The sequence below is a fragment of the Parus major genome, chromosome 1, assembly GCF_001522545.3.
Source record: "Parus major isolate Abel chromosome 1, Parus_major1.1, whole genome shotgun sequence".
Taxonomy (NCBI): domain Eukaryota; kingdom Metazoa; phylum Chordata; class Aves; order Passeriformes; family Paridae; genus Parus; species Parus major.
In genome coordinates this window covers 64422639-64448992 of record NC_031768.1, presented here as the reverse complement: position 1 = coordinate 64448992, position 26354 = coordinate 64422639, and the positions used below count along the sequence as shown (strand labels likewise).

The 26354-nt window shown below is 36.3% G+C and overlaps 1 protein-coding gene across 3 annotated transcripts in view; it reads right to left on the bottom strand.

Moving 5' to 3' along the window:
* Positions 1-16675: 16675 nt before the first annotated feature.
* Positions 16676-26354, bottom strand: part of TRPC4 (transient receptor potential cation channel subfamily C member 4) — a 128072-nt gene continuing 118393 nt past the window's right edge. Inside the window, exons 8-10 of one of the 3 annotated variants that reach the window (XM_015643546.3) lie at positions 21945-21986; positions 20141-20230; positions 16676-19860 (exon numbers count right to left, since the gene is read on the bottom strand). In XM_015643546.3, the coding sequence (XP_015499032.1) occupies positions 19141-19860; positions 20141-20230; positions 21945-21986 (852 nt within the window). In that variant the 3' untranslated portion in view covers positions 16676-19140. The remainder of the gene's footprint in view (positions 19861-20140; positions 20231-21944; positions 21987-26354) is intronic. The other 2 variants (XM_033515057.1, XM_015643538.3) reach the window with 2 other exon arrangements.

Sequence of the window (26354 nt, the reverse complement as noted above, 5' to 3'; positions counted from 1 at the left end):
TTTTGCATGTCCTCACAGTTATCAGCTATGAGCTGTTGCTGAAAATTTCAAACACAGTTGCCAATAACCTGGAATAGTATTTTTGTCTTGAGAAAAAAAAAAAAGCTGTATTAACACACATTCTGATTATGAAGTAGTCACTCAGTCAAATGCAGTATTAGTTTAAATATTCGTTTTAATTCTAATGATAACAATTCCTGTTACATAATGCTTTCATTCAGAGCTTTATGTAATATATGATTACATATCATATCAAAATCACAGAGCATCTGAAAATTTGAATGTGTACCTTTCAGTATTTATTAGTCAGGCCTTCAAAGCCTCTTGTATGGTAAAGAGAAAATGTAATTCTGGGCTGTAATTGAAGAAACTGAGGCAGAAGTGACAAGCTCAAGCCTCCTATGAAGGGATAGTCTTAAGGCTCCAAGGACAGTTGGTGTGTAGACTGCAATCTAGGAGTTTGAAATTTTCATGTCAAGGAAAAAATTCTGCCATTTATATAGATGTGTTTACATAACACTTCATGGTTTCTAAGATTAAGAGCAGAGACATTTGGTTCAATGGTGTGTGGGCTTTTGTTCTATTGTGACCTCTACACATCCAGCTTGCAAAAGCTCAAGATAACTCATGAAAGTGTCAGCACCTCTTGATGTATGAAATCCATGCCTGAAACCTCACTGACAGATCACTGATGGAGGTGATGGGTCATCCCTGTGACTTCATATTACAAGCTTTAGGAGACTATCAGCACTGTGCTCTGATTTCTCCCAGAGCTTTTTATTTTTTTTCTGGTCTTTGCAGCAAGAAATATTCAGAAATATCACATCCAAAGTGCTGAGCTGTGATATTTCAAGCTGGCAATTTGCCTTAGTTGAATAGTCTTTGCAGTTCTCAATTTAAAGGTAAAAAAAAAAATCAGAAGATACACTGTAAACTGAACTTGAAAAACTTCAGAATGTCACAGAACTGTCCCAGTAACCTGTCTTCTCAGGAGTCCTCCCCTCATAGCTGTGATCTCAGCATAGCTCAGGGTCTTCTCTTCCACACTTACCATGTAGCACCAAAAAATATGTAACAATTAATACCACTTCATGCATTGAGCTCTGGTTTACATTACTCTTGTTTTCAGAGCTATCCACCACAGTAAATGATGGAGCGATCTGAGCAGGGAAACCATTTTTCTTTCCACAGTTTTCCAGTTTTCTGACTGGCAACCCTACCACAAACCTCAGAGAGTCACGTTTGTTCTCTGCATTGAGTACAGTAGGCTAAAATCCAAAACCTAACAGCAAGCCTGGTGACACCATTATACTATATTTAATGGGGAAAGCTTTAACAAAAATAGTAAATGCAGAGGTAAAGTTTCCTGAAATAAAGTAGCATAAGGAAATAAAATAATGAACACAGGTTTAATTTTCTGAAAAAAATATCTAAATTCCTGAATGAGTTATTCTGGTGAGTGCTGTATAAACCTACTGATCCTAAAATGGATAAAGCTTATATTTTAGTGGAGATTACTTTCTTGAAAATATCACCCCAAGAATAGTGGCACACTTTCAATTTAAGTAATAAGCAATTTAAGCAATAAGTAATAGCAAAAGAAAACAAAAAGCATAAAGAAGAAAAAGGTCCAATTATATGAATCTTATTCCTCCTTATGTTTGTTAAACTAGATATAAAAACCAGTATTGGTGTCAAGTTCTGTGTTGTTTGTGATATAATGGCATGCTGAACTGCACCCCTGAGGAACCATTTTATAATTTGCCAACTAAACTACCGCTCTAGTTAGCCAGTTCTTTATTCACTTGTGTTTATTGCTACTTCATTTATTTTAATTTGTTGCTTATTTAGCTTGGTGGGGTAGCCAACGTGCTAAATAAACAACAAATTAAAATAAATGGGGCCACCATAGGTTTTTCTCTTTCTTCAGCTAAATGCTTTGTGTTATTTTATTTTTTAAGTGATGTGATGTTGAAGTTCTAAGTATAAATGTTAAATATTGAATAATAAAAAAATAGATGAAAACACCTCATGGATTTGAATTATTATTGTAGTAATAGGAATCTTCATTATCCAAAACAGAAGGAGTTTATCCAAAGAAATACCTGGAATAAGAATGGAACAGATGATGATTTTAATCTTCCAGGACACACACATAATGTCAAGAAGCAAAGTCTAAGGTATCTGCTATTTTGAACAGTTTATTGTATTTCTCTAGAGACCTCTAGTGGAGAGAAATCCGTAAAGTCATTTTCTGAAACCTATGTTAAGTGCTTACACTAAGCAGTTATTGCATGATAAGCAACTAATTTTATTATTTCTGGATAGGATTAGTTTAACTATATGATACAAATTCTTTGTATTCAAGTATTTAGGGTTGTGAATAATTTCTTTTACGTCAAATTGAAGTTACAGAAACATCTGTCTATTAATAATTTGTGGCCAATCCAAAAAAGGGAAATCTAAATTATAGCAATATGGTTCAAAAGATGCCAGTAATAATTCTGGACTTCTCTCTGATCCTTTATTGCAGAACTTAATAAAAAAGATTATGCTCCTGGATATAAATTATCTTTCTTTTAAGTTTAAATTTCATTTGGCACACATTGTCAAATATTGTTTCTCCTTATATTTCCACCTTTTTTCAGTAACTAAACTTACTCTATTCATTACTCTGTCTTTCCAAGTTTTAGCAACGGGAGGGTGTTTATCAAAATAGCTTCATATTATTTCCCCATGACATGACCCAGTGAATGTATGGCATAGCATGTATATATAAATATATATGGAAATTAAATCACAGAAAACATTTCTAGATGTAGAAATACGAAGACAGCTCATAGCCATCTGAATTTAGAAGAGAAGAGATGGAGAAAGGAAGACTCAAAGTTGTCATTCTGGTGATTTAGAGCTGCAGGTATTAATCAATACTTTGGTTCTTTCTGTATTGTAAGAAAACACTCATCTTTGGATAACCTCAGAAGCTATAGGTATCTGGTTTCAAGCAAGTCAACAGGAGCTGTAAAATTAACCTGATCTCTTCGGAAGTGCTATTTTATTGTCAAATTTTGATGGAAGAAGAAATATTCCTAAATGTTAAAATATCACGTACATACTCCAATCTTTTGTATAGTATGAATTTATTCTATCATTTCTATGCATAATGATTAAATTTAAAGATCAATATCTACAGATATAGCTGTCTATATCTATAGATGTCTATCTATTTATATCATAGATGTTATTCTAAACTAAGACTTAAAGTATCTTGTATGCCAATTTGTGGATCTGTTTTGCTTTAGGAAACTATATTTCATGGTGATTTACAAACCCAGGGAAGGATTGCTACTAATTAATTTCTCAACAGTTTCTCATTGTATGGACTGAACCTTCTTATGCATTTTGGGAAAAATATACAGCCCCAAATATCAAAATATTCTTCTTTCTCTGTGTCTAAGTGACACTAGAAATCCCAACATATGAATTGTAATGAGCACATGGCAAAATATCATGAAGTATAGCATTAAAGCATGTATGGTCTGATTCCTCAGTCTTGATCTGAATATTCAGCTCAGTTACCTTGAAAAATTAAGTAAGGATTAGCCTTAGCCCTCAGGAGAAAGGAATGTTGATTTCTAGTCCAACAGCAGATGATGCTGTTGCCATTGGCAAACAGTTGTTTTCTTCCTTAGAGAATGAGCACATCTTCTGACAAGGCCGATTGTGATAAAATCCAACACATTCTCTACTTCTTGTGCTTGTAAACATGTGGCAAGTGCAACACAGAGATAAGAGCTGAGGGAGCCAATCAATAGGAGTTAAGAAGTCAATCAGGCAGCTGAAGAATATGGTAGAGGGTCCCAAAGACACAGTAGAAGCTACAAGGGTGTTTGTCTTGGGCACCACTAATTTTTTAAGGTTGCCCTGGAATTAGATGGTATGACAATGAACTACACTGTGTGTCGACACTCTCTATTCTTTACTGCTTAAAGGGAAAAACACAGACAAGCAAGCAAAGAAAAACCTTGTCAAAAATTTGCCAGTGCAATCCTATTTATTTAGTTAGTGAACATGCCTTGCAAACAATATTTTTTTGGTTTAGGTTGAAGTGACAGCAAATTGTCAGTAATATGCATCCTAAATGGCCCAACTAAATGCTTATTTACTCTTCTGGAAAGCTTTTAGAGATTTCAAAGGTAATTTAAACTATTCTAGTGCAGGTAAAAATTACCACACTTCTAGTTAATCAAAAGGCCATTTATTGCAGTGTCTGTATTGCCATGAACACTAAGGTCCCCAGGATGTGTATACTACACAAATGGTAGCTGTTACATCTGGTTTGAATTTTGTCATGGCTACTGTCAAGTTAAGGTAAAAATCCAAAGCTTCTTGGTATTTACAGGCAGCATAATCCTGAATGCCAGGAGTCTCTCCTGTAACAGCCAGACTTCGAGACCTAGAACATACAAGGGCGTGAATCAAAACTGTAGGAAAGATGCTGGATGTGGTGGTATGGTGGCTATGGTGGCTGTTTAGTATGAAAAATATGGGAATAATCATTATTTATGACAAAAGAGATCTTTTAAGTTAGTCCTTTGTTCAATAACACCATGATAATAAAAGAGCTACTTTTGCTTTACACTAAGTGTAATAAAAAAACACTTAGGAGTTGCTTGAAGAGAAACAAATACTTGCAGGTTTTATAAGGTTAAACATAAGAATGACAACATTCTCGAAAACATGAAAATAAGAATTTCCAAACCTGAGGTGTGAAACTTTAAAGCTGAACTTGCTCAGTTCGAACTTGGGTATGTGTGTATGGAAGGGAAATAGATTTGACATTACAGTTATTTTTCATTATTGATTTTTTCCTCAAGTTTCAAGTGCACACAACATACCAAGATAGAACTTTTGCTAAGCAAAGAATGTAGTAGTGTCAGCTGAATGTGGTAAAAGAGTTAGGCAACTACATTAAGTTTTTTGAGAACAATCTGACAGATTCTCAGATATTTCAGGAAACAGACTCATTAATATTGTTAGCAAAATCTAAAATTCTTGTTCTGATAATTTTTTTAAATGGAAGCAACATGAAACTGAATGCAAGATTGATCTGTGATAAAATGATGATAAATATTAAAATAGATAAAAGTATTATTAATTGAAAAATATAACTATAAAATTAATATAATTCTATTTACAGGGGTGACTACAAAACACAGTTTAAAATCTTGAGTTTCAAGAGCTACTGAGAAGCCACAGCTACCCCTCAAACTGAGCCGGGAGGGATTTGACCCTGGCTTCCCACCTGGTGCAAAATATCAGGCTCTCCATTTTTCTGACATTCAAGTTTTTGTTTACTGCCCAGAGCTGAAATGAAAGTCAGGGAACCCATCCTAGACATGATAAGACATATTGTCTTCCTTCTTGCATCTACATTCCTATATAAACTGTCTGGAGACATGACAACTGTCTGGTGTCTCTTTCCTACAAACAGCTACCTGGCATGAATTTTAGGACCTTCTTAGTATGTGATTAGGCTACAGTATTGTAAATGTGGGAAAAAATACCCCAACACAGTATGGGTTGTAAGTCAAGGATTCTCCATATAAATCTTCGGTACAAAAAGTAGTTTCTTTGAGTTGGAGAAGTTTAAGACGTTAATTTTGCTAAGAAACAAAATACCTCTTCCAGAAACAAGGTTTTAGCTTTTAAAAATTATGATTTCACTTAATAAGATCAATAAATAGCTCTACTAATAAGAACTCGATGCTGAAGTGCTGCCTTATACCAGTGAGACCCTGCACTGGGCATAAACCAAATGAAAATGAACAAGACCTCAAATGTGGCCAGATTTTAGTTTTTACGGACAGTGTGATAAGGTCAAAACTTCAATGTTTTTATGACAAAAAAACATGGTACTGTCTTCACCACAAATATTTCAAAATACACAAGTTGTCTTCTGAAGGTCTAAGATGGCATGAGAATATGAGTAATGTCACCTTTCTAAAGCAGATCACACAAACAACCTTGAAGAAAATCAAACCTGCTCTCACTAGATCTCGTATAGATTCACACATACAGAAAAAGTGTTGCCCTATTAGATGGTTGTGACTTTCAAATTTAGATTTCAATTCATCAAGCCATGTGAGCACCTTTATTGCATTTTAGAATTTTCAAAGCATTCATGGTCAGATTTGATCTGTACTGTGTGTATCTGGATGCATTTTTTTTCACATTTGCAATTGTGCACAGTCCTTTTATTACACAGTTCTTTCTAGAATATGTGACTTTTCATAAGGAGTAACACCTACTGTAGCTTTTATCATTATGAAACTTTGTTTGGTTTAAAGATCATGACTTACAAGGCAAAATTACTTAAACAAAATCATGCAGAATATAATCTCCCTTGACAAATCAGTAGATCTAATGCTGCATGGTTGGAGAAAAATTGATTTTCTCCTTGACATGGGTAGAGATTTGAGAAAAAGATTAAGGCTATTGGTACTGTATTTTGGAGAGAAAATCAAACATTTATGCGCAATGTCAGGCACACAATTATTATTTAACTGGTTCAGGGAGTTACCATAGCAATACAATCCAGTGGCTTTTGAAACATCTTATTCATCTTAGTCGCTGGGGGGAGGGGTTATTGTATTCAGAATCAAGCTGAATCAAAATGAGAGAATATTTTTTTTTTTACCACAATTACAACGAACAGCCCATAGCTTCACAGAATAAGCTTATTGATTACGGATCCATCTTTTGAAATCAGCCTCACTTCTGTAGTTAATGCATGAATGTATTGTGAAGAACCAAGAGTAAATCACTTGAGTGGTCACTTTTCATGTCATAAGGACCATGACTTTGACTGAGTCTTGCTTATTTTGTGATGTTTGTGTAACACTGGAAATTATAATTAAATGACACAGCTCATTGGTATGTGCTGGCATCAACACTGGTGTCAAACCAGTGAGAAAAAGTGCAATAGGTAAATTCAGACCTTGCTTGATACGCCTTTCAGTAACACAGCTTACTTGTTTAGCAGGCAGCATTTATTACAAGCAAGCATTTCACTATCAGATGAGGTCTTGACGCATTAAACATCAATCCATAGGAACTGGACTGTAACACTGGCTTTCAGAAGTAAAAAAACATGGAATGAAACAAGAATCCATGTCCTCAGAAAATCAGAGATGTAGCAAAATAAAAATCTGGTTAATTGAAGCTCATGGAAAGATCTTTGTACAAAATGACTGGATTTGTTATGCTGATGAATAGAATTACTGTTTCATTATTCTGTGTCTGGAAACTGTATCTGGAAAAAGATAAGTTTTATGATTTCTCATATTACCTAAAGTAGTAAAGTGTATGCCCAAATACTGTACTATAAATCTTGGATGCCATATCTTCCCTGAAGATAATTATGGCAAAAGGAGACTTAATTTTTTTGAGAAAGCAATTTTTATTTTCAATTGTACAAAAAATTTTATACCAGACTGTTTGAGTGATTGGTTGAATCTACGTTTTGCAGTACAGACTATACCAATAAATTACATTCTACAGATGGTACCAATCTGTCAGATCATTAAATAAATTTTAACTTCACTGAATATGTTGATTTTTAATGAAATTATATCTAATAAACTATTAGACACATGGCTGCCATCTCCTTAAATACCTATACTGCGATTTTTCTCACTTCTGAACTATTGGGCGCTGTAGAGTATCGATATCAGGAAATTAAAATATGTGTCTGAATGATCCTTTGGCTACCCAAGCAAATAACCAGTGCCTACAGTTTGTGTAAAAGTCAGACTGCTAACATTGCTTAGTGCTTATGATGTGGAAAAGATTCGATTCTTAGACTCTATTAATACAAAGAGAAATCAGTGCATATTGAGTTTAGGAAACTCCTCACTGCTGCAGGTGCTATCAGCAATAGCTTCTGACTTTGGTCTGGTTCTTGGAAATTCACACTGAATGGCCCTTCCAATGTCTAATATCTGTCTGCAGAGCCCCCCTCTCCACAGCAAATAGTTCAGACAGAAGCTGAAGAGAACTAGGTGCTGGATAACTGAGCTCGTATACAGCACATTGCTGCCCTTCATCTCTGGAAGGAACATTCTTGAGCAGAAGTGATGAAATGTGCACATCTGACAATGGGCCTGCATGCTGGATGGTGCCAGAGCAGCCAGGGGTTTCCCTCTGCCAATCACAGCTATCTCCCGCTGGCTCAGAGCAGTTTGGTAGCACACAGATACTTAAATACCTGTTCCACAAGGTAAAGGTTGGGATATGGTGCGCATCCTTTTTTCTTCTTGAATATTCACGGTGAAATATCAAAATTTCTGTAGTATTACTTGTCTAAGAAATTATGTTTAACACCATAAGAAAAATCTGATTCTCCTGATAAAAGTTTTAGTCTATAACTATTTGTGTTTGAAGGCAAGAATGGTTTTGTTTGGATAAATAGCAAGATGTCTTAAGGGTTTTTCTTCTCCATAGGATTCTGATTAATTTTACTTGCTCAATACAGAGGTTCTCACGACAAATCTTTTCAGCTGCCCTGGAGCTGTATGGTTTATGAAAGGAAAAATATACAGGTTCATGTATTTCAGTAATCAATCAAGATATAGTTCATATTTAATTCCCAGACATTGCTTTATTTATATTTCTATCAGAATATTTCCTTTCCTTTCAGGAAATGAAGAATTTCCTTTCATGAAAGGAAATGAAATCTTGAAAACTGAGAAGAAACTCTCACAAACACTCTGGAAGAGAGAAATGATTAAAAAAAACCAACTTAGAAATGGAGTGACTACAAGCAAATGGATGAAATGAGGTGCACTGTAAAAGAACTGAAACTTAACAAAATTAAGTTCAGTGAAATCCCCAAATAAGGGAATGAAGTCAAATGAAAAGAGAGGAGAAGAAATTGATGAAATTAAATGCTTAAAGAAAAAAATATTCTGCGCCGAAGGAAACACAATGAAATGGCATGGGATGATAAAAAGTGCAGGAAAAGGGGCTAGAACTCGCCAAATTAATCCTCATTGAAATCATGAGATTTCATTTCCTTTCATGAAAAGAAGAAATCCCTTTAAAAATAAAATCTCAAAGTCAGAAACCAAAGTGAAATAAACTGACTGGGGGGGACATATAATGAAATTAAGTAAATTTAAAAAAAGGAAAACTTAAAATGCAATCATTGTAATCAGCTGTAATGAGATGACATGAAGTGCTCCCCTTTGCATGCCTTTTGTAGTTCTATCATACCTGGAGCACTGGGCTTTGCAGTTTCCTGAACCCTAACCCTAAGCTAACCCTAGGTAGAAATACAGAAATAACTTTCAGCCTGGTGCCAAGCAGAAAGGCGTGCAGGGAGCAATGCTGGGAAACTGCAATGACCCTCACGGCAAAACTTTGCAGTTGCAGTATCCCTGGAGATCTGGGATTTGTGGTCTTCAAAACCCTAACTCAAAACATATCCCTAAATCTAAGTGTACAGTAAAAGCCACATTACCAGACACTAGAGCAAGGCAAAGAAAATGCTGTGAAAATGACCGAAACTCGACAAAATTGTTCCCAGTAAAATCTCTGTATCATGGAAAAAAATCAAGAAAAGGACATAAGAAACAATAGAATAAATCATTATTATTATTATTAATAATAACAATAATAATAAATTATTAATAATTTTAAAATGGTAAATGCAAAAAAAATAAGGCTTTGGAAGGAGGAAATAATAAAATCAGAGAACAAAGTGTAACAAAACATCTGGAAAGACCACATCCTGAAAAAAAAGCCAATGCAACAACACCAAATATTTGGAAAAATAATGGCAATAACCAAATGAACTGAGATTAAATGAGAAGGAGTCAGAAAGGCCAAAACGTGCCAAAATTGTACCCATTGAAATCCCAAAAATCTGGGGAAAAAAGGGAAACAAAGAGACAGAAGAGAAGCAGAATAAAAGAAACTTAAAAAAACCAAACAAACAAATAAAGAAAAAACCTAATTGGAAGTGAAAACAAGAAAAGAGAATGGGATGACATGAAGTGCAGGAATATGGACTGAAGCTTGCCCATTTGATCCTCATTGGAATCACAAGATTTCATCCCCTTTCAGGAAAGGGAATAAATATTGAAATTGGAGGACAGAGTTGAACAAACACTCTGGACAGGAGACATGGTCAGTCCAAAATGAAACTGAAAAAAAAAAAGAAAATTTGAAATGGCATGACTACACCCAAATGTACTGAGATGAAATGAGGAGCAGTGAAGAGAATCAGAACTTGCCAAAATTATTCCCTTTGAAATCCCTAAAAATCTGGGAAAAAATACAGATGTAGATATAGAAATTAATGTGAAAGAATTATTTGGTAAATATTAAACAATCTGAATATGAAATGAAACTAAGGAGAGATAATTGGTTAATATGAAGCACAGGGAAATGGATCAAACTTTTCTGCATATTTGCTTATAGTGTTTGCATTTTATTTTCTTTTCAGGAAATGTAGGATTTCCTTTCAGGAAAGGAAATTAAATTTTGAACACAGAGAAGAATCTGTCACATATGCACTGGAAAGGAGATATTATCAAGTAAAACACAGTTGCAAGGAACGCAGAAAATCTGGGCGTGGCACCACCAAAACCAAATTTATTTAGAGTAAATTAGGTGCATTGAAAATAGCTGAAATTTGCCAAAATTATACTTACTGAAATCCCCAAGTCAAAGGAAAGGACAGGCAAAGAAAACTAACAAATGAAATGTATGATCAAATCTTGCACAGGAAGGAAAACAATAAAATAGCATGACATGAAGTTCAGGGAAATGGTCAAAGCCTTGCTAAATTGGCTGTTTTCAGCCATTTAGGTTTAGGGAGGAGCTTTCTCTGGCCATCACAGGTGCAATTAACAGGTAGCTGGGTAGGTGCTTACCTTTCTCTTATCAGCCATTCGGGTCTAGGGCAGGGCTTCCTCAGGCCACTTCCTGTAGGGAATGTTTGAGGCTGCCAGTAGTAACAGGGGATGGTGGAAAAGACACTTGCATGAGTTGCAAACAGGTGAATGATCTGCTCTGTCTGGTGGCCAAGCCTAAGGAGGAAATAGAAAGACTAAGGAGTATTAGGGAAAGTGAAAGGGAAATAGACTGGTGGAGTTTCACCCTTCCATGCCTGAGAGAAGCCCACCAGGAGTCAGAGGACTCCCATGCCTCCTACTACCTGGCAGAAGGAGGACACTTAGTAGATGAAAGGGAGTGGAGATGTGTTCCTACCTAGGGAATTAATAAAAATTCCTCCTGATCCCTATCACTTTCCCAGGGGGTAATTCAGAATAGGTATGAGGCTTTGGATCCAGAGGGTCAGCCAGATGACATAGAAGAAAAATATTCTGTCCAGTGAGTCTCCCAATTACACTTCATCTGTCAGACAGATCACTACTTCTGGCATTAAAAAAAAAGAGTAGTTTTAGTAGGAGACTCCCTTATGAGGAGAGCTGAGGGTCCTGTATGTCAACCAGACCCATCCCACAGGGAGGTCTGCTGCCTCCCTGGGGCTAGGGTATGGGATATCACTGGGAGACTCCCAAAGCTGATTCAGCCCTCTGATTATTACACACTGATAATACTCCAGGCTGGCAGCGATGAGGTTGAAAAGAAGAGCTCCAGGGCAATTTAAAGGTACTTCAGGGCTCTCAATCAAGTGGTTGATGGGGCAGGAGCAGAGGTAGTGTTCTGCTCAGCCCCTTCAGTGGCAGGGACAAATGATGAAAGGAACAGGCAAACCCTCATTATCGACAAGTGGCTTAAGGACCAATGCCATCAGCAGAATTTTGGGTTCTTCGAGCAAGGGACAGCACCTGGCCCACTGGAGCCAGATGGGCTCCTTCTGTCTGTTTAGGGAAAAAGGATTCTAGCCTATGAATGGCGGGACTCATTGATAGGCTTTAAACTAGGTTCAAAAGTGGAAGGATAAGCATCTAGGCTTTCCAGAAAGAAGCCCAAGGGTGTTAAGCCAGAGTCAGGGGTGCAATCAGCAGCCCACTTGAAGTACATGTACATGAATGCACACAGCATGGGTAACAAACAAGAGGAGCTGGAAGCCAAGGTGAAACACCAAAGCTATGGCATAGTCACCATCACAGAAATGTGGTGGGATGACTTACGTAACTGGAGCACTGCCCTCTATGGCTACAAGCTCTTCAGAAGAGACAGCAAAGGGAAAAGAGGCGGAACCGTGGCTCTTTATATTAGGGAGGCTCTTGATGCCATGGAAATTGAGACTAATGATGATATAGTTGAGTGCCTTTGGATAAGAATCAAGGGGAGGGTTGACATCCTGCTGGGAGTCTGCTGTAGACCACCTAGCCAGGATGAGGAGGTGGATAATTTATTCTACAAGCAGCTGGAGAATGTTTCAAGATCCAAAAAAAGGTCAGAAAAAATTCTTCATTGAAAGCATGACTTGGCAATGGCATCATCTGCCCAGGGAGGTGGTGGAATCACTGTCCCTGGATGTGCTTAAAAAAAGACTGGATATGTCACTCAGTGCCATGGTTTAGTTGATGAGGAGGTATAAAATTAGGTCATAGATTGGACTTTACAATTGCAAAGGTCTTTTCCAGCCTAGTTCATTCTGTGATTTTGACAGAACCAGCACGTAAGTGAATAGTGTTGTGTTCCCTTGGAACTGGTGACAACATTGCAGAGGATCAACAAGAAAATCCCAGGTGAGATTGCAGAAGTTGACTAATGAAAATACTTTAAATGGCATTTTAATATTGTCTTTTTGTGGGAAATAGATTTTCCATGGAAATTATTTCTTTTCTAGTTTATTGTGAAGCATTTTGTCTTTTGCAGTGCCAACAGCTCATTTCAGGTTTATAATTGCTTTTATTTGGTCTTTCATCACTTACTTCTCTTGGCCATTCTGGGTAAATCTTGGCTCAGTATCATACATCTGGTTCTCTCTTCATCAGCTCCAGTGTGTGAGTGTGTGGGAATATCTAAGTTTTCAGAAGTTATTCATGTTCTGCAGAAATAGAAAACAAATAAACAAGCAAAAAAAAAAAAAAGTAGCTTACAAAATGAAGTGCTCTTTCCCCACCATACATGGTCCTTAATGAATAAACTTTCTCAGTATTCATTTCTCTGGGGAAATATGAGCCAGATTTGGGTTAGAGTTTGACTTCCTAAAACTCAGGGTGTTTGGACTTATGTTTTGGGTTGCTGTGTTTTAGACAGGCTTAAATACTGAGATACTTTCTCACATATATTGTGCTTTTATATTTTTTCTGTTATTGTTACTATTGTTTAGATGTGACTGTCAGAGGCTCTAAACCATAGTCTATGATTTGGTAAACAAATCATTATTATAGACTCTTAAAATCAGCACAGCACATTTCTCTGTGGCTGAAATCCCAATGCTTCCTCCATGTGGATTTGATTTCAGATCAGAGCTGCATCATTCAAGGACAATAAATTCACTTGGGAAATGATCAGAGAGTACTTAGATCTTGGGAAGTTACAATCCTGTAAAAAAAAAAAAAATCAGTAGAACCAGTCCTCAGATGAGGTCTCTCGTAATCTCCTGATTTACAGTCTCTCAGTTAATGAAATTCTTAAAAATTAATAAAATTCTGGGTGTCTTGCAAAGCAATGCACAAAAGCAAATGAATAATTAAAAAAAAAAATGTAAAAAAGGTCCCTCTAATTTTACTTAACAAAAGTGAACTAAGAATGATGATATTTGCTACTCTAACTAATTTCATAAAAATAGATCTCTTTCAATTTTCTTTTCTCTGCTTTTTCTTGATGTAGAACTGGATCCTGTTAAAGTAGTCATAGAGAAAGATGACTTCCATGCTTTTCTAGCTGCATTCAGGTATTGGATATGGCTGAACAATATATCTGAGTACCACATGTATTTAATCCAAGTAAAAGTATTTCTAGTATTCCTTAGTAAACTATCTTTTAATCCTACGGACAGAAGGTCAAAAGCAACATAAAATCTTGCATTATTTGGTCTTGGTGTCTACTTTTAGAAGCAGGTAGCAGAAAAATGCAAGTTATTTATTTTTATTAGGGAGTTACACATTCTCTGTAAAAACAAAGTGTAAGGGAAGATAAGCAGAAAAAAAAAAAGGAATAAAAATTATTGCACAAATAAACAGCTATGTAGGACTTTGAGTTTCTCTGGATGTGTTTGAATGCTCATTGTGTTGGAGACAAGTTGACACTTTCAGAAAATGATGAGGTATGCATCACCCATCTTGTAAACTCCCTTTTGTATGCTAACAGCATAAATCATTAACCAGAATGAGTTACTTTGCAGCTGACATTCTCACTTGGCTGCATTTAAAGGCAGTCTATGTTGTCCATTGAATTTATTAAAGGTTAGATCAATGCTTTCAGATGTTCTCAAGGTATTAATTATACTAGAAAACCTCATGAATCTCTAAAAACAGAAAAATCTCTAGGGTTTTTTGCTTGGGGTTGTAGGGTTTTGTTTTATTCTCTTCTCTTTAAAATGGGGACTGGAGTTCAGGAAAAAACGTATTTCAATCCACAAAGATTTGCTATTGCAGGAAAAAAAGTATTTTTACTAACCTGTGAAATTGAAACACAGGGATTCCTAAAACATTATTTTATCTTGCTCACTAACCATGGACTTTTATTGCCTGTTTAAACATTTATGGAATAATTTTATTGTGAATTTAAAAGCTGAGCATACAAAACAAATATAGATGGTGCTATTCCGGCTTTTTCAGTTCCATTGAGTCAAGTATGCCAGCTTATATGAATTAACTCTTGATTCCATGCAGTGGAAGAGTTTGCCATGAGATCTGCATGTGTGAAGTTCTCTTAGTAAGCTTCAGACTGGAACCAGCCTTTCTGGAAACACCTGGTTTACATCTTGAACATTTCCTCTGTCTCCACTGCAAGCACAGTTCTCATACTCTTAAAGTGCAACACTGATTATGTTGCCATAAAGAGACTTCTTTTTTAACAAGGACATCCTCAACTGCATTGTTAAAGAAGAAAAGTGAGAGAAAATATACTGAAAAAGCACCATGCTGACCTGGTATTCATTTCAACTATCAGGTTTCTAGTCATAGATAATGAAATAAATTCCCTCTTAAATGTACAGTAGAGACAAGCTTCTCTATCAAAGACAATTATTCTGATGTTAAACGCCTGAAATTGAAAGCTGCATTGGGCCTTGAGTGTACCAATGTGGTACCACAGGTTACAAAGAACTAAAGGCCAGAATGAAAAGGCCACAGTAGTAATGAGCAGTGCAACATCTACTGTCACTCAGCACTTGGCTGTGGCTGTGGTAGTCAACTAAAGAGAGGAGAAAGTTTAATTGAAATGAAAAAAGCATAACTTGTTTAGATGACACCCAAAGAAACCCAAGGCTGAACAAACAGTAGTCAGAAAAAAAATTACATAGTTAAAAGATAGTGGCTACCCAAAAGTATAAATATAAACAATTGAAATGATTAATGTGTATAAATATTTCACAGCTGTATTTAACAACAGCAGAGGGTTTGATTAATTTAGGAAGAGAATTATGTGTAGGATGAACCTGTGATAAAATTGCATTACTAAATCCTCTTACAGTTCTAAATTCATGACGGTTGAAGGTTGAAACTTTTAGTTGTTTTGATATTAATGAGAAACGACCTCTGCTTCATTTTTTACAATTATACAAATAGGGCAACTTCTCAAGTACTAAAGCAGTGGTTACTGAACTTGATTTTGTGTAGTTAAATGAGTTCAACTCCTTTTCGTATCTGGTGGATTGAAATACATCCTTAACTGCAACAATTTATTTTGGAGTATATCCAACTACTTAGACATAAACTGTCTCAAAAGATCTCCAATCTGCTCATGCTCCAGTGAATGTAGTGTCCATAATCAAAACTTCAGCTAGTGAAAGATTTTAGGCACCAGGAAGCAAGTTTTTCCTCAACAGAGATTAGAGTCCCTATGTTAGAAGACAGATATGCCCAAGGATAGTTTACTAGTGTTATCAAATGGTTGCCTGACGTGGAAAACAGGCAAACTTAGAGGAGGGATTAGAGCTGGGGAGTTCCCCTTTCCCAGGGGTAAATACATAGTATTGCAATTGTTACATGTACATTTACTAGTACTACTGCATACTACCACCATCATTACCAGCACTATTATTTACTATTACCATTTACCAGTACTATTATTTTTGTGAGGTTACGCTACTCACTGAACTTTTGCAATCTCTTGAGACACTTTAAAATGAAGATGGATTATGCTGTAGTTTAACTTGTACCTCTATATTCCCAGAAGAATACTCGATACAAAATGTTTTGAACTGTATTCAAAAGTTCATTGCCTCTTCGCAATATTTAAGCGTGATTTACTTCTTTTCTCTTTCATGCTGCTTCTCAGAATATGACAAAATATTCATCTGAGGTTTTGAGAATAAATGGAGTGTTATAGCTTGCAATATACTTATAGAATTTAAGAGGAACATATAATAATATCTTTGTGTCTTTTTTCTGTGTTTTATTCCTGTAAGGAAGCTAAGGTAAGTGTCAAGCTTTGTTGCCTGAGAATAACATAAAATTGGAACAAATGTTGATTTTAAGTATGTTTTATTTAATAGACCTATGTTTCGGTATTTAGATGTAAGGAAAAAAAAAAAAAAAGGCACCAAGAGACTGACCACCTGTTGCTATGCAATACACTGTGTTTTAGTATCCTGCCCACCTGCACTGCCTTTGCTGCTCTGTCTTGTATCCGCTCCATGACTTACACTGATGCCCAGCACAGTGGGGTCATGATGTGCTGGTGTGGTTGATATTTCACATTGTTTCACTGTGTTGGGAACTTCATGCACAGGAGATACAGGCTCTTATGATGCCAGAATAATATGCAGAAGTCTTAGACCTGTTGTAGTTAACTTGTTCTGATAATGGCGATGTTTGCAGTACAAACACAAATACCCTGCTCAGGCACTTTCTGTCTGGAGTGAAACCATGTGGCTGGACTGTGTTGAAAGCTCTTTTGAGCAAGGACTGTCTATTTTGCATTTGGCTAGTGTAAAGGGAGTAAGGTTAGGACCTGAAGGCATTACAAACCATGATGAAGAATGTGAACCTGAAAGCAGTTGTGAAGGACTGTCGACTGGGATATGGAAAATTTTGTGACAACGTGACACATTAGCTTTATGGCATTTTTAGCAAAAATGTTACAGTACAAGAAAGAACTCTCTAAAAGAGTTGACCTAATACAAATGATATGAGGTTGTTCCACCATTATTATTATTTATTTCTTTTTATACTTGTAATAATTCAGGTGCTTTCCAGACAGAAAAGCTGCAGGCCCTGCCCCAAGGAGCTTACAATCTAATGGTGGACAAGGAGAGAGACGTGAAGGAGAGAGGGTCTACAGAGCAGTCAAGAGGCCAAGATGGAAACTAACCAATCAAATATAATTTGAACACATTGTTGCAAAGCTATACAAACTATTTTCCAATTTTGACTCATATTTTCTATTTTAGTTTAACTGTATCTGCCATGACACAAACAGGTGTGGAGGAAGGAAACTTTCAATATGTGAGATCAGAGAGAATAGCATATGAGTGAAGTAGAGCTGGAAAACTCACCTTAAAATATTGAGATGAGAGGGGTTTACCTGCATTTCCAAGACACAGTTCAGTACCAGGACAATTTAGATCCAGAATGACATGGCTTTAGGCCAGGTCCTACAGGTCTACATGGGATAGGTTCCATCAGAAATGTAAATGTACTCTATGCATCTGGAAGCTCCTTAATACATCCTAATATGAGCTACAAAATCTATAATGGCAGGGCTGGGGAAGTTAAGTATGAAATAACAACATTTTTGTGGTATATTCAGAGGGGAAAGAATGATGTTGAAAGTTGGGGGTGTTGGGGGTGCCAGTTGTAAAATTAAATTTTTAATAATGTAGGACACCAGCCAATACTTAAAAAACCCCACAATGTTTAATTTAAAAAATACTGGTTTTAACTAAGACAGTAAGTCACTCATCAGTTATGAAAAATACTATTAGGTTTTCTTTATACATTTAGGTATCTATTATAAAACATCCAATCAGATTCCCCCAAACTGTAAAATTGTCAAAGAAACTCCCTTAAGGCGTGCCTTTCAAAACTTCTCAACAAATTGCCATATTTATTCAAGTACTCAGGGGAATCACTGTATGCCTGTTTATTCCTGAAGTATCTTTCCCTTAGCAAATGCAGGTGTATTGTGAAGGCAGACGCTAATAAGCAGCTGAATATTAAAGTGCATAGGTTGTCCACATGAGGAAAAAGAAATGGTTGAAGAAGCAGTATCTGTGGTGATAAAGGATTCTTGGGGAGTAATCCATCATCAATTTTTCGTAAGCCACAGATATTTCTTTTCCTATAAGAAACATTTCTACAGTCTTCAAACCTTGCAAATGCATTTCTAGCAATAGAATCAGGACAGTCGTACTCCTCTTGCTGTGAGGGACAAGTTGTAATTAAATAATCAAATAGACCTATTTTTCATAATTTACAGGTATTCATATTCCTTCAATAAATAAAAGAATATAATTTATCTTCTGATTATGTATAGATTTTGACACAAGGTTCTAGCAATTTAAATAAATAACTATAATAGATTGACATGAGTTATGCTGGCAGGAGCCACATATGATTATTATGGTGCACAGAATCTTTTAAGAACCTACAAAGTTAAATAAAACTTACAAGTCTCTTAAGCTACTTTTTATTTGCATAGAAAAATATTTATCATAGGAGTCAATTATCATATGAGAGAAATTCCATTTGTTGTAATTGAAAAAGATAGCTAAAAAGTTTCTGTGGGTTATTGCAACAGTACAAGAATACAAGATGCTTCCATTTATTAAAAAATGTAAAACAAATCGTGAAAGCTAAAGCAGGCTACAAAACAGAACGTCCTCATATTTTCTTTCTCTTGACTACTATGTTACAAGATCATGTGCCACAGTTGAGTACTATAAAGTGTAATTCTGCATTAGCTAATATAATTCTTAAAACATTCCCCCCCAAAAGCACTATGCAAAATATATATATTTGTAAATGCTTCCTCCTGTAAGCATCACAACCTTGTTATCACATAATCGCCCTGAACAATTGTTTCCTGTTTCCCATCAGAGTCAATGCTAATGTCCAATGCCTTGTCCAGCTGATCCTGCCGAGTGGCAGGCTCTGAGTTCTGTAACTCCATTTTCTCTGTTTCTGAAGCACAAATACTTCCCTCTACCTGTGAATCCAAAGTCTCGCTGGTATTTTGTGACTCAGCTAAGACGCGTTTTTTGCCAGGATTTCGGAAGTTTAATTCACAGTTCACGATCAATTCTCCCTCTTCCAGTTCATCAGTTTTCTCACATTGCTCTTCTGCCTGTTGACGGGAAACTTCTTCAGAAACGGTGTATATTTTGTTTGTACTCTGCTCCACAGAGTTAGTTTTTGATTGATGTCTGTGAAACAACCCAAAATTTTTTATGTCTGTTACAAAGTTCACACGCTTTTGTTTCTCCTGAGTGGGCTCTGACACCATCATTGCTGAGCCATTGCTTACATTATGTCCTTCAGAGGCAATATTGGCTGATCGTGGGTGAATCATTGTTGTTATGTCAAAAAGGCTGAAGGGTTTCTTCTTCCCTTTCTTGTTTCCTTCGCTCTCGCTATTTTCTTCATTTTCTGACAGAGAGGCAGTGTCTTTACTCATCTTTGCAGTTTGCAAATTAGACAGCTTGCTTCCTTTTAACAAACCCAGGACTTCAAAGCGAAAGCTGGAAATATCTTGTTTTAACTCCTAAAAGTTAGAAAGATGAAACGTCAGAACATCAAAGCTAATTTGACTTTCCTTTTGAAATAAAAAAAAGAAAAGGAACAAAAAAGGGCTTATGTTTGGGTCAGGAATAAACTTTACTGTCCGCATGTTGGCACACCTGGCATCTTCAAGGTTGAAGATCTTGCTCTAGGAAGCAAGTTATATGCAACCTGAATAACTGAGTGTAAAAATATGCTTCACAGTCTTAAAATATTTTAATAAATTACTAAAACAGCTATAAACATAAAAAATAAATGCATACCTTAAAATTTTCTTCCGTTAATCCTTCCTCAGTTTTGGCATCTCTTATCATTGCTGCAACATACCTTTTAACCAGATTTCTCATAACTTCCTAAAAATATAAAGTATTGTGTTAGCTTTCTTCGTATTAGTAAACCTACACTCACAGGCTCTGCTTGGGCTTTTTCATGCTTTAGGAACATGACAAAAACTATACCAAACCTTAGCTCTGTTTGAAAATTTGTTTTGCTTTTTGACTACTTATTATCCTGAGAAGGGATATGTTGGGTTTGACCCAAGGTATGTCTCCTGCCAGCAAAGCCTGGCAGCAAGAAGTTGCTGATGCCTCATGAGGACAGCAAATATGGTGTGGCTGTACAACTTTATTTCCATCTATTCTCTCTCAAGCCTCCTGTGCTGTGAGATGCAGTGACTCTGAACAAAAATGACAATTCTAGGTTTAATTGGCTGTGACAGGTTTTCTTATGCATTTTGAACTAATGTAAACTTTCAGCATTCAGAAATCCTCTGCCAATTAGTTCCACAGTAGGAATAAGATTTCATTTGGGGTTTTATTTTTAACCTTCGCTCTGGTAGTTTCCATTGTTGTCTTCTAAGAATCCTAGAAATTATTTAGGTTGAAAGAGATACCTGGAGGCTGTCTGAGTCATGTCAGGGCCATGCCCACTAAAGTGCAATATATCTCCATGGGTGAAGATGCTGCAGCCTCCCTGAGAAACATTTTCCAATACTTTACTACCCTCACTGTGAAGATAATTCTCCTTACTTTACAGAATTTCCCTTCCTTCAACTTGTGTCCATTTTGTCTTTTGCACTGTACCTCAAAGAAAAATCTGTCTCCTTCTCTCTATGTTATTTAAGACAGCAGTTATATTCTCCCTTACTTACTCTAGGCTGAAATCTGAGATTCTTATATGACAGTGCCCCCCCTTGCTGGTTCCCTTCCAGTTTGTTAACATCTCTCTTGCAGTGCTGGGCCCAGATGTGCCATTCTGCTCTAGATACAATCTCACAAGTGAGGGCTGGAGGAGAATAAGTGCTTCCTGCAAAAAAGCTGCCTATACAGCCTCACTAATGCAGTGTGGTACAAGTGTGGTATTCAGTTTACAGATAAATAACAAACCACTGCTCTGTGTTTACCTTCCTCACGATTTTATAGATCCCTGTTGTAGTTCCCACAGCTGCCTCTTCTCCAGGTTGAAAAAGTCCCAGCTGACCTAGTTACTTCTCATACAGGAATCATTAACTACCAAGCCTACAGCTCACACCTTGTTTAACTTACAGCCCTTTTAACATGACAAAAATTGAAAATAAAGCTGAAAATTATTCATTGTGAAATAATAATCAAAAAAAAAAAAAAAAGTAGAAGCTGAAGAAGGAAGGATGAAAAAGAATTGCTTACAGGGGTATAAGTAGAGGGGTTATTAAGGAAGTTGTCTATGGGGGACTAAAACTGGAGAGATGAAGAGCAAGTTCTGATGATTCCTGGCAGGTGGGAATTTGCTTTTTTTAAAGGCAATCCATGTTGCAATGGGAAAAATACTGGGTTGCATGTTATTGATTTAGAAGATAGCCTTTTTTTCCAAAAAGAAGACAATTATATTCTCAAATGCTTTTGTTTGAACAACAAAAATACTAAGCTTGTTTGTTTAAGATGAAATAAGTACAGATTTTATGGGATTTTTTTCCTTTTATTCTCCTTTTCCACTTTCTCATGAAATTCTTCCTTTTTTGTTTTTTTCCTCATGATGACATTCTGAAGGCATAGAAAAACAATTGCCCAAAGAATAAACATAGGCCTGTACCTGGTATTGGTGATGTCTCCTCAAATTGTCAGCTGCACGTCTCTGAAAAATAGAAAAGCATAAAAAAAAATATGAATCCCTGTCTGGAAGTAAAATACTTAACCATAGAAAACAGCATGCCTGTGCATTATATGGTATCTAGCAAGCTGAGAGAAAAGGTTCAAAATCTGTTGAAAAATGACAGTTTGAAAAAAACCTATCATTTGCTTTATAGAAAGGAGAAGGCTGCTGTGGGGATGGCAAAGTGGATTTTCTACATTCTTGTCAAAATGCTTTTATTCCTGCACCCGCATGGACGTGGTGTGGCAGCCAGGTCACAGGTTGCAGAGCCCCGAGGTCAATGATCTGAGATAGAAGTGGAACAATGAATCATGTCACTCACTTGCACAGACTGAAGCACATTTTACTGAATTGAAAAAAAGCTTGACTCATGTCAAGGTAGATTTTTCTTGGAGGTACACAGCGAAAGAACAGGAATTAATGGACATGAGTTACAAGGAGGGAAATTCCGTATGGAAAATCATCAACAAAGTGGTGTTTGTAAAGCCATGGTGTTAGCAAGAGACTTGCTATAGCTCCTAATGTCTCATCTAAGATAAAGATAACCAAAACCTGCACTATAAAACTATTAATGAGAAAGTTCCCTCTTAGTTCTCTGCTAAAAACACTTATTCATAGAGAGGTGTATGAAAGAAAGGAATGGCTTTCAACACAGTTTGGTGTTGATAAGGAGGGAGAGCAAAAGGGACAGTAACTCTGAAGAGGAGCAGCAAAAAAAAGAGAAAAGAATGAAAGAATAGCCCAGCTTTCAAGCAGGTGTTGTATTAGATTATACTGCCATACCTAAGGGCTGCCCAGAAAAAGAGGGGGAAAAAAAGGCCTGAATTATTTTTTTCCTTGAATTCCTTTTTTCCTCAATCGCATAATGAGTAACATATCCCCATCCTCTACCTTAATTATCCCTAATTGGTGAAAGAAACACAGCTTTAACTTAGACTCTCACATCTGCTGCTGACAAGAAAATAATATGTCTGACCACTGACGGTATTTCTACAAAACAGAACACTTAACAGCAGCTTAAAACAGGGTGAAAGGACATCCAAGGGACTTATTAAAATTGATCTCAGTTACACAGCAAGGCAGATGTGGCAAGTTAGTTCATAATTTTTTTTTACTTGAAAGAAGTGATGAACCTTTTCCCTGTTCTTGGAGTCAGTTTACACTTCAGGGTTGATTTTTTTGTTTGCAATTAATTTTGAGAGATGCAGTGGCTTTGTGGTTGGGCTAGCAAAAAATAACAGAAAGGGGGAAAATCATTATTTCCTAATCAGTTTGAACAGTCACTGTGAGGCTTTGTACATCAGAATGCTTTCTTCAGTATTTTTCCAGATTATGTTTCTCCATCTATGCCTCGTCAAAGAGAAAATGGATATTTCTTCTGTTTAAGGATGGATGGATGGGCGAGCTTGCCCATCACCAGGGCCAGAGGGGACAACGCAGCCGTGAAAAGGCTCAGACCCTCAACACACGAATTTAGCTGTTTTTAGAAAAAAATCTCAGTTTTCTTGCAGTTGACCACACGGTGGAGATGTTTCACTCTGCACTAAGAGAGAGGACTAAGGGAGTCTGCGGCTAAGAGAGCTCTCAACAACAGGTCTGATTCACAGGCGAAGGGAAAAAGACTTTAGGGTGCAATTGAAACACACTTCAGGTAAAGTTAATAACTCCTAAGTAAAAAAAAAAAGCTGATTCTTGTCTTGCACAATACTTCCTGCAGGTGCTCTGCTTTATTTTACAGAAGTAAATAAAATAAATGCACAGATTTAATTCTGGACCTGTAAAAGAACTACCTAGATAACATTTGTCGTTTTTTTTGGAACGAATTCAGAAACTCCCAGAAACAGATGCTGTGGCTTTTTCAGCTAATGTAATGCTAACAAGTACAATTTGGGATAACTAGGTTGAAAGATTTGTGTAATTACGTGTCAGAACAGTTCTACTGCACTTTGTTGTTTTCAATCCACACCACCAAAAAGCTGAAAGAAAATGAATTTAATTGTACGTTTTCATGCACAGCTACATACCTACTCCACTGGGAATTACACATACATGTAACCTATAAAATTTATTATCACAGAACAGTTCACTTATCTCCTGTTTAAATGTTTAGGTTCTATCTCAAGTTCCTAATCATCTTTTGCTTTCTTTTGAAAGCAGAATGAATCTTTGTCGAAACACATCTGAAAACCAGGCTGCTCACTAGAAATAAAATGTCATTAGCATTCATATTGTCCTTATTTAGTTCTCAGCTGGCCTGCTTTTCTCTACTCGGTTATAGTCTTATTTAAGGTTCAAAATTTGTTTCAAGTTACCATTATTCTTTGTGCATGAAGAAGTTAAAAATTATGGCTGGTAAAGGGATAAAAGTTTAATTTGTCTAAAAATAGCAAGGGAGTGGAAGACATGGTTATTATGCATGTTGAATGCAACAATGAAATTGAGGGGTCTACTACTGTCGCTTTCCAAGAGGGGGCACTAATATCCTTTAGGAAGCTGTAATAGTAGCTCCACTAGAAGTGATAATTATTTTGATTTTCCTGTTTATGCCATTCCTAGTAATTTGCACTGTTTGAAAAAAAAAAGGTTCTTTAGCAGTCGAAAATTTAATAAAATTTTATTACTTATTTTAATGTGTTTTATTAAAATTATATATTATAATATGGCAATACAAATCCAGTGTCTGCATTTGACTTTTAACTGCTTAGTGATAAAGGTTCAGCAAATGGAGCTGTTGTCAGAAATTGTGGGATATATTCCTCATCTTGAATAGAAGCATCACCTTTAAAGGATTAGAACTTCTCTGTGTTGACAGAAAGGCTTCTCCATGGAATAGTTCTTGGCTATACAAGGAACACTCCAGATTATTGATTTCCATGCCAGATGGAAGGCGTTATTTCTTCACTCAGCTTTCAATAACATACATTACAGAGAACATACAAAATGCTTATACTGACTTAGAAACTGTATCCTTTTCCACTGTGTGGAAAAATAATGGGAGAAGGGAAAAGGAGATTTTCTGTGACAAATAATAAAATCATGTAGGTTGCTCAGAAAATAGCATAAAAATCTGGATAGTTAGAAAAGAGGTAACTGTTTATCTAAACATCAGATGCAAAAAAAAGAAACTACCAAAGCTATCTCTAGCATTCCTTTCCATTTTCACTTCTGAAAGACTTAAAATTATAGGTAAAATACTTTCTGGTGACTGATCAGACATAAAGTAGAATGTAATTTGAGTACCATTTGTTCTGGTGGGACTAGAATTTCTATTCCCATATATATATATATATATATATATATTTATTTTTTTTTCCTGAAATAGCAATGGATTTGAGATTTCAGTATTAGTCTTGACACTTCCATAAGCCTTGTGCAGACAGGAAAACTTCAGCATAATTAATAGAATTATTATATTACTAATGTGGCTCCTGCAAAGGTGAGCTAACAAAATTAATAGAACTGATATAGATATAGATATAAATTATATAGATACATGTAAAGAGCAGCACACAAGCATGCACTTATTTCAGAATTTTAAGTGCAGGAGATAACTGATAATAGCTGAAGAAAATGCTGCATACCTGGGATATGTCAAAATGACAATATAAAAATATGCTGAATTCGGAATAGTAGAAGAGCTCTGTCTGATTCATAGCAGAGCCGAAATATTAGTAAATCACATGTATTATCCTGGCCTTCCTTCAGCTGAAGCTGTGGCTAGGGAAGCTGCCATCAGCATGGCTGAGCACTGTCTTGCTTTGGAGAAAAAGCCTCTCCTTTGAAAAACCTCCCCTTGACTTCACCAGCCACTGCTTCAGCCATCCCACTACAACAAAGGACAGAAGAACCACAGAACTGACATCCAAGGAGAAGCAAATTAATTGGTTTTTTTCAGAGGCACCTCACATCGCTACAGACCATGTTCCTGCCCGTGGTAGTTTTGTTACAAACAGGAGTGTAGATGGTCCTCCCAAACAGCCATGTCATACTTATTTTTGCTGGCATTTCTCTTCTTTCTATGGGCCAGATAAATAGTTTCACTAGAATGTGTGCTGTAAACTATCCTGACCCTGAACCCTTCCTTTACACATTCTGCCTGCATATACTGAACTCTCAAGTGTACACATAATATAAATTTTACAGTGGATTCTTGACACATTTGATTTGATCCTTGACTCAGTTCTAGCTCATGATTCCTGGCTTTTTGTTACTGAGGACTTTTTGCAGAGATCTTGCATAATCCTTGCCAGCTCCTTTCTGTCTATCATCTATTTTGTATCTTCGAGCGCTGACTCACTCTTTGGATGCACACTATTGCTTTTTCTACTGGAAAACACCACAGTACGTCAC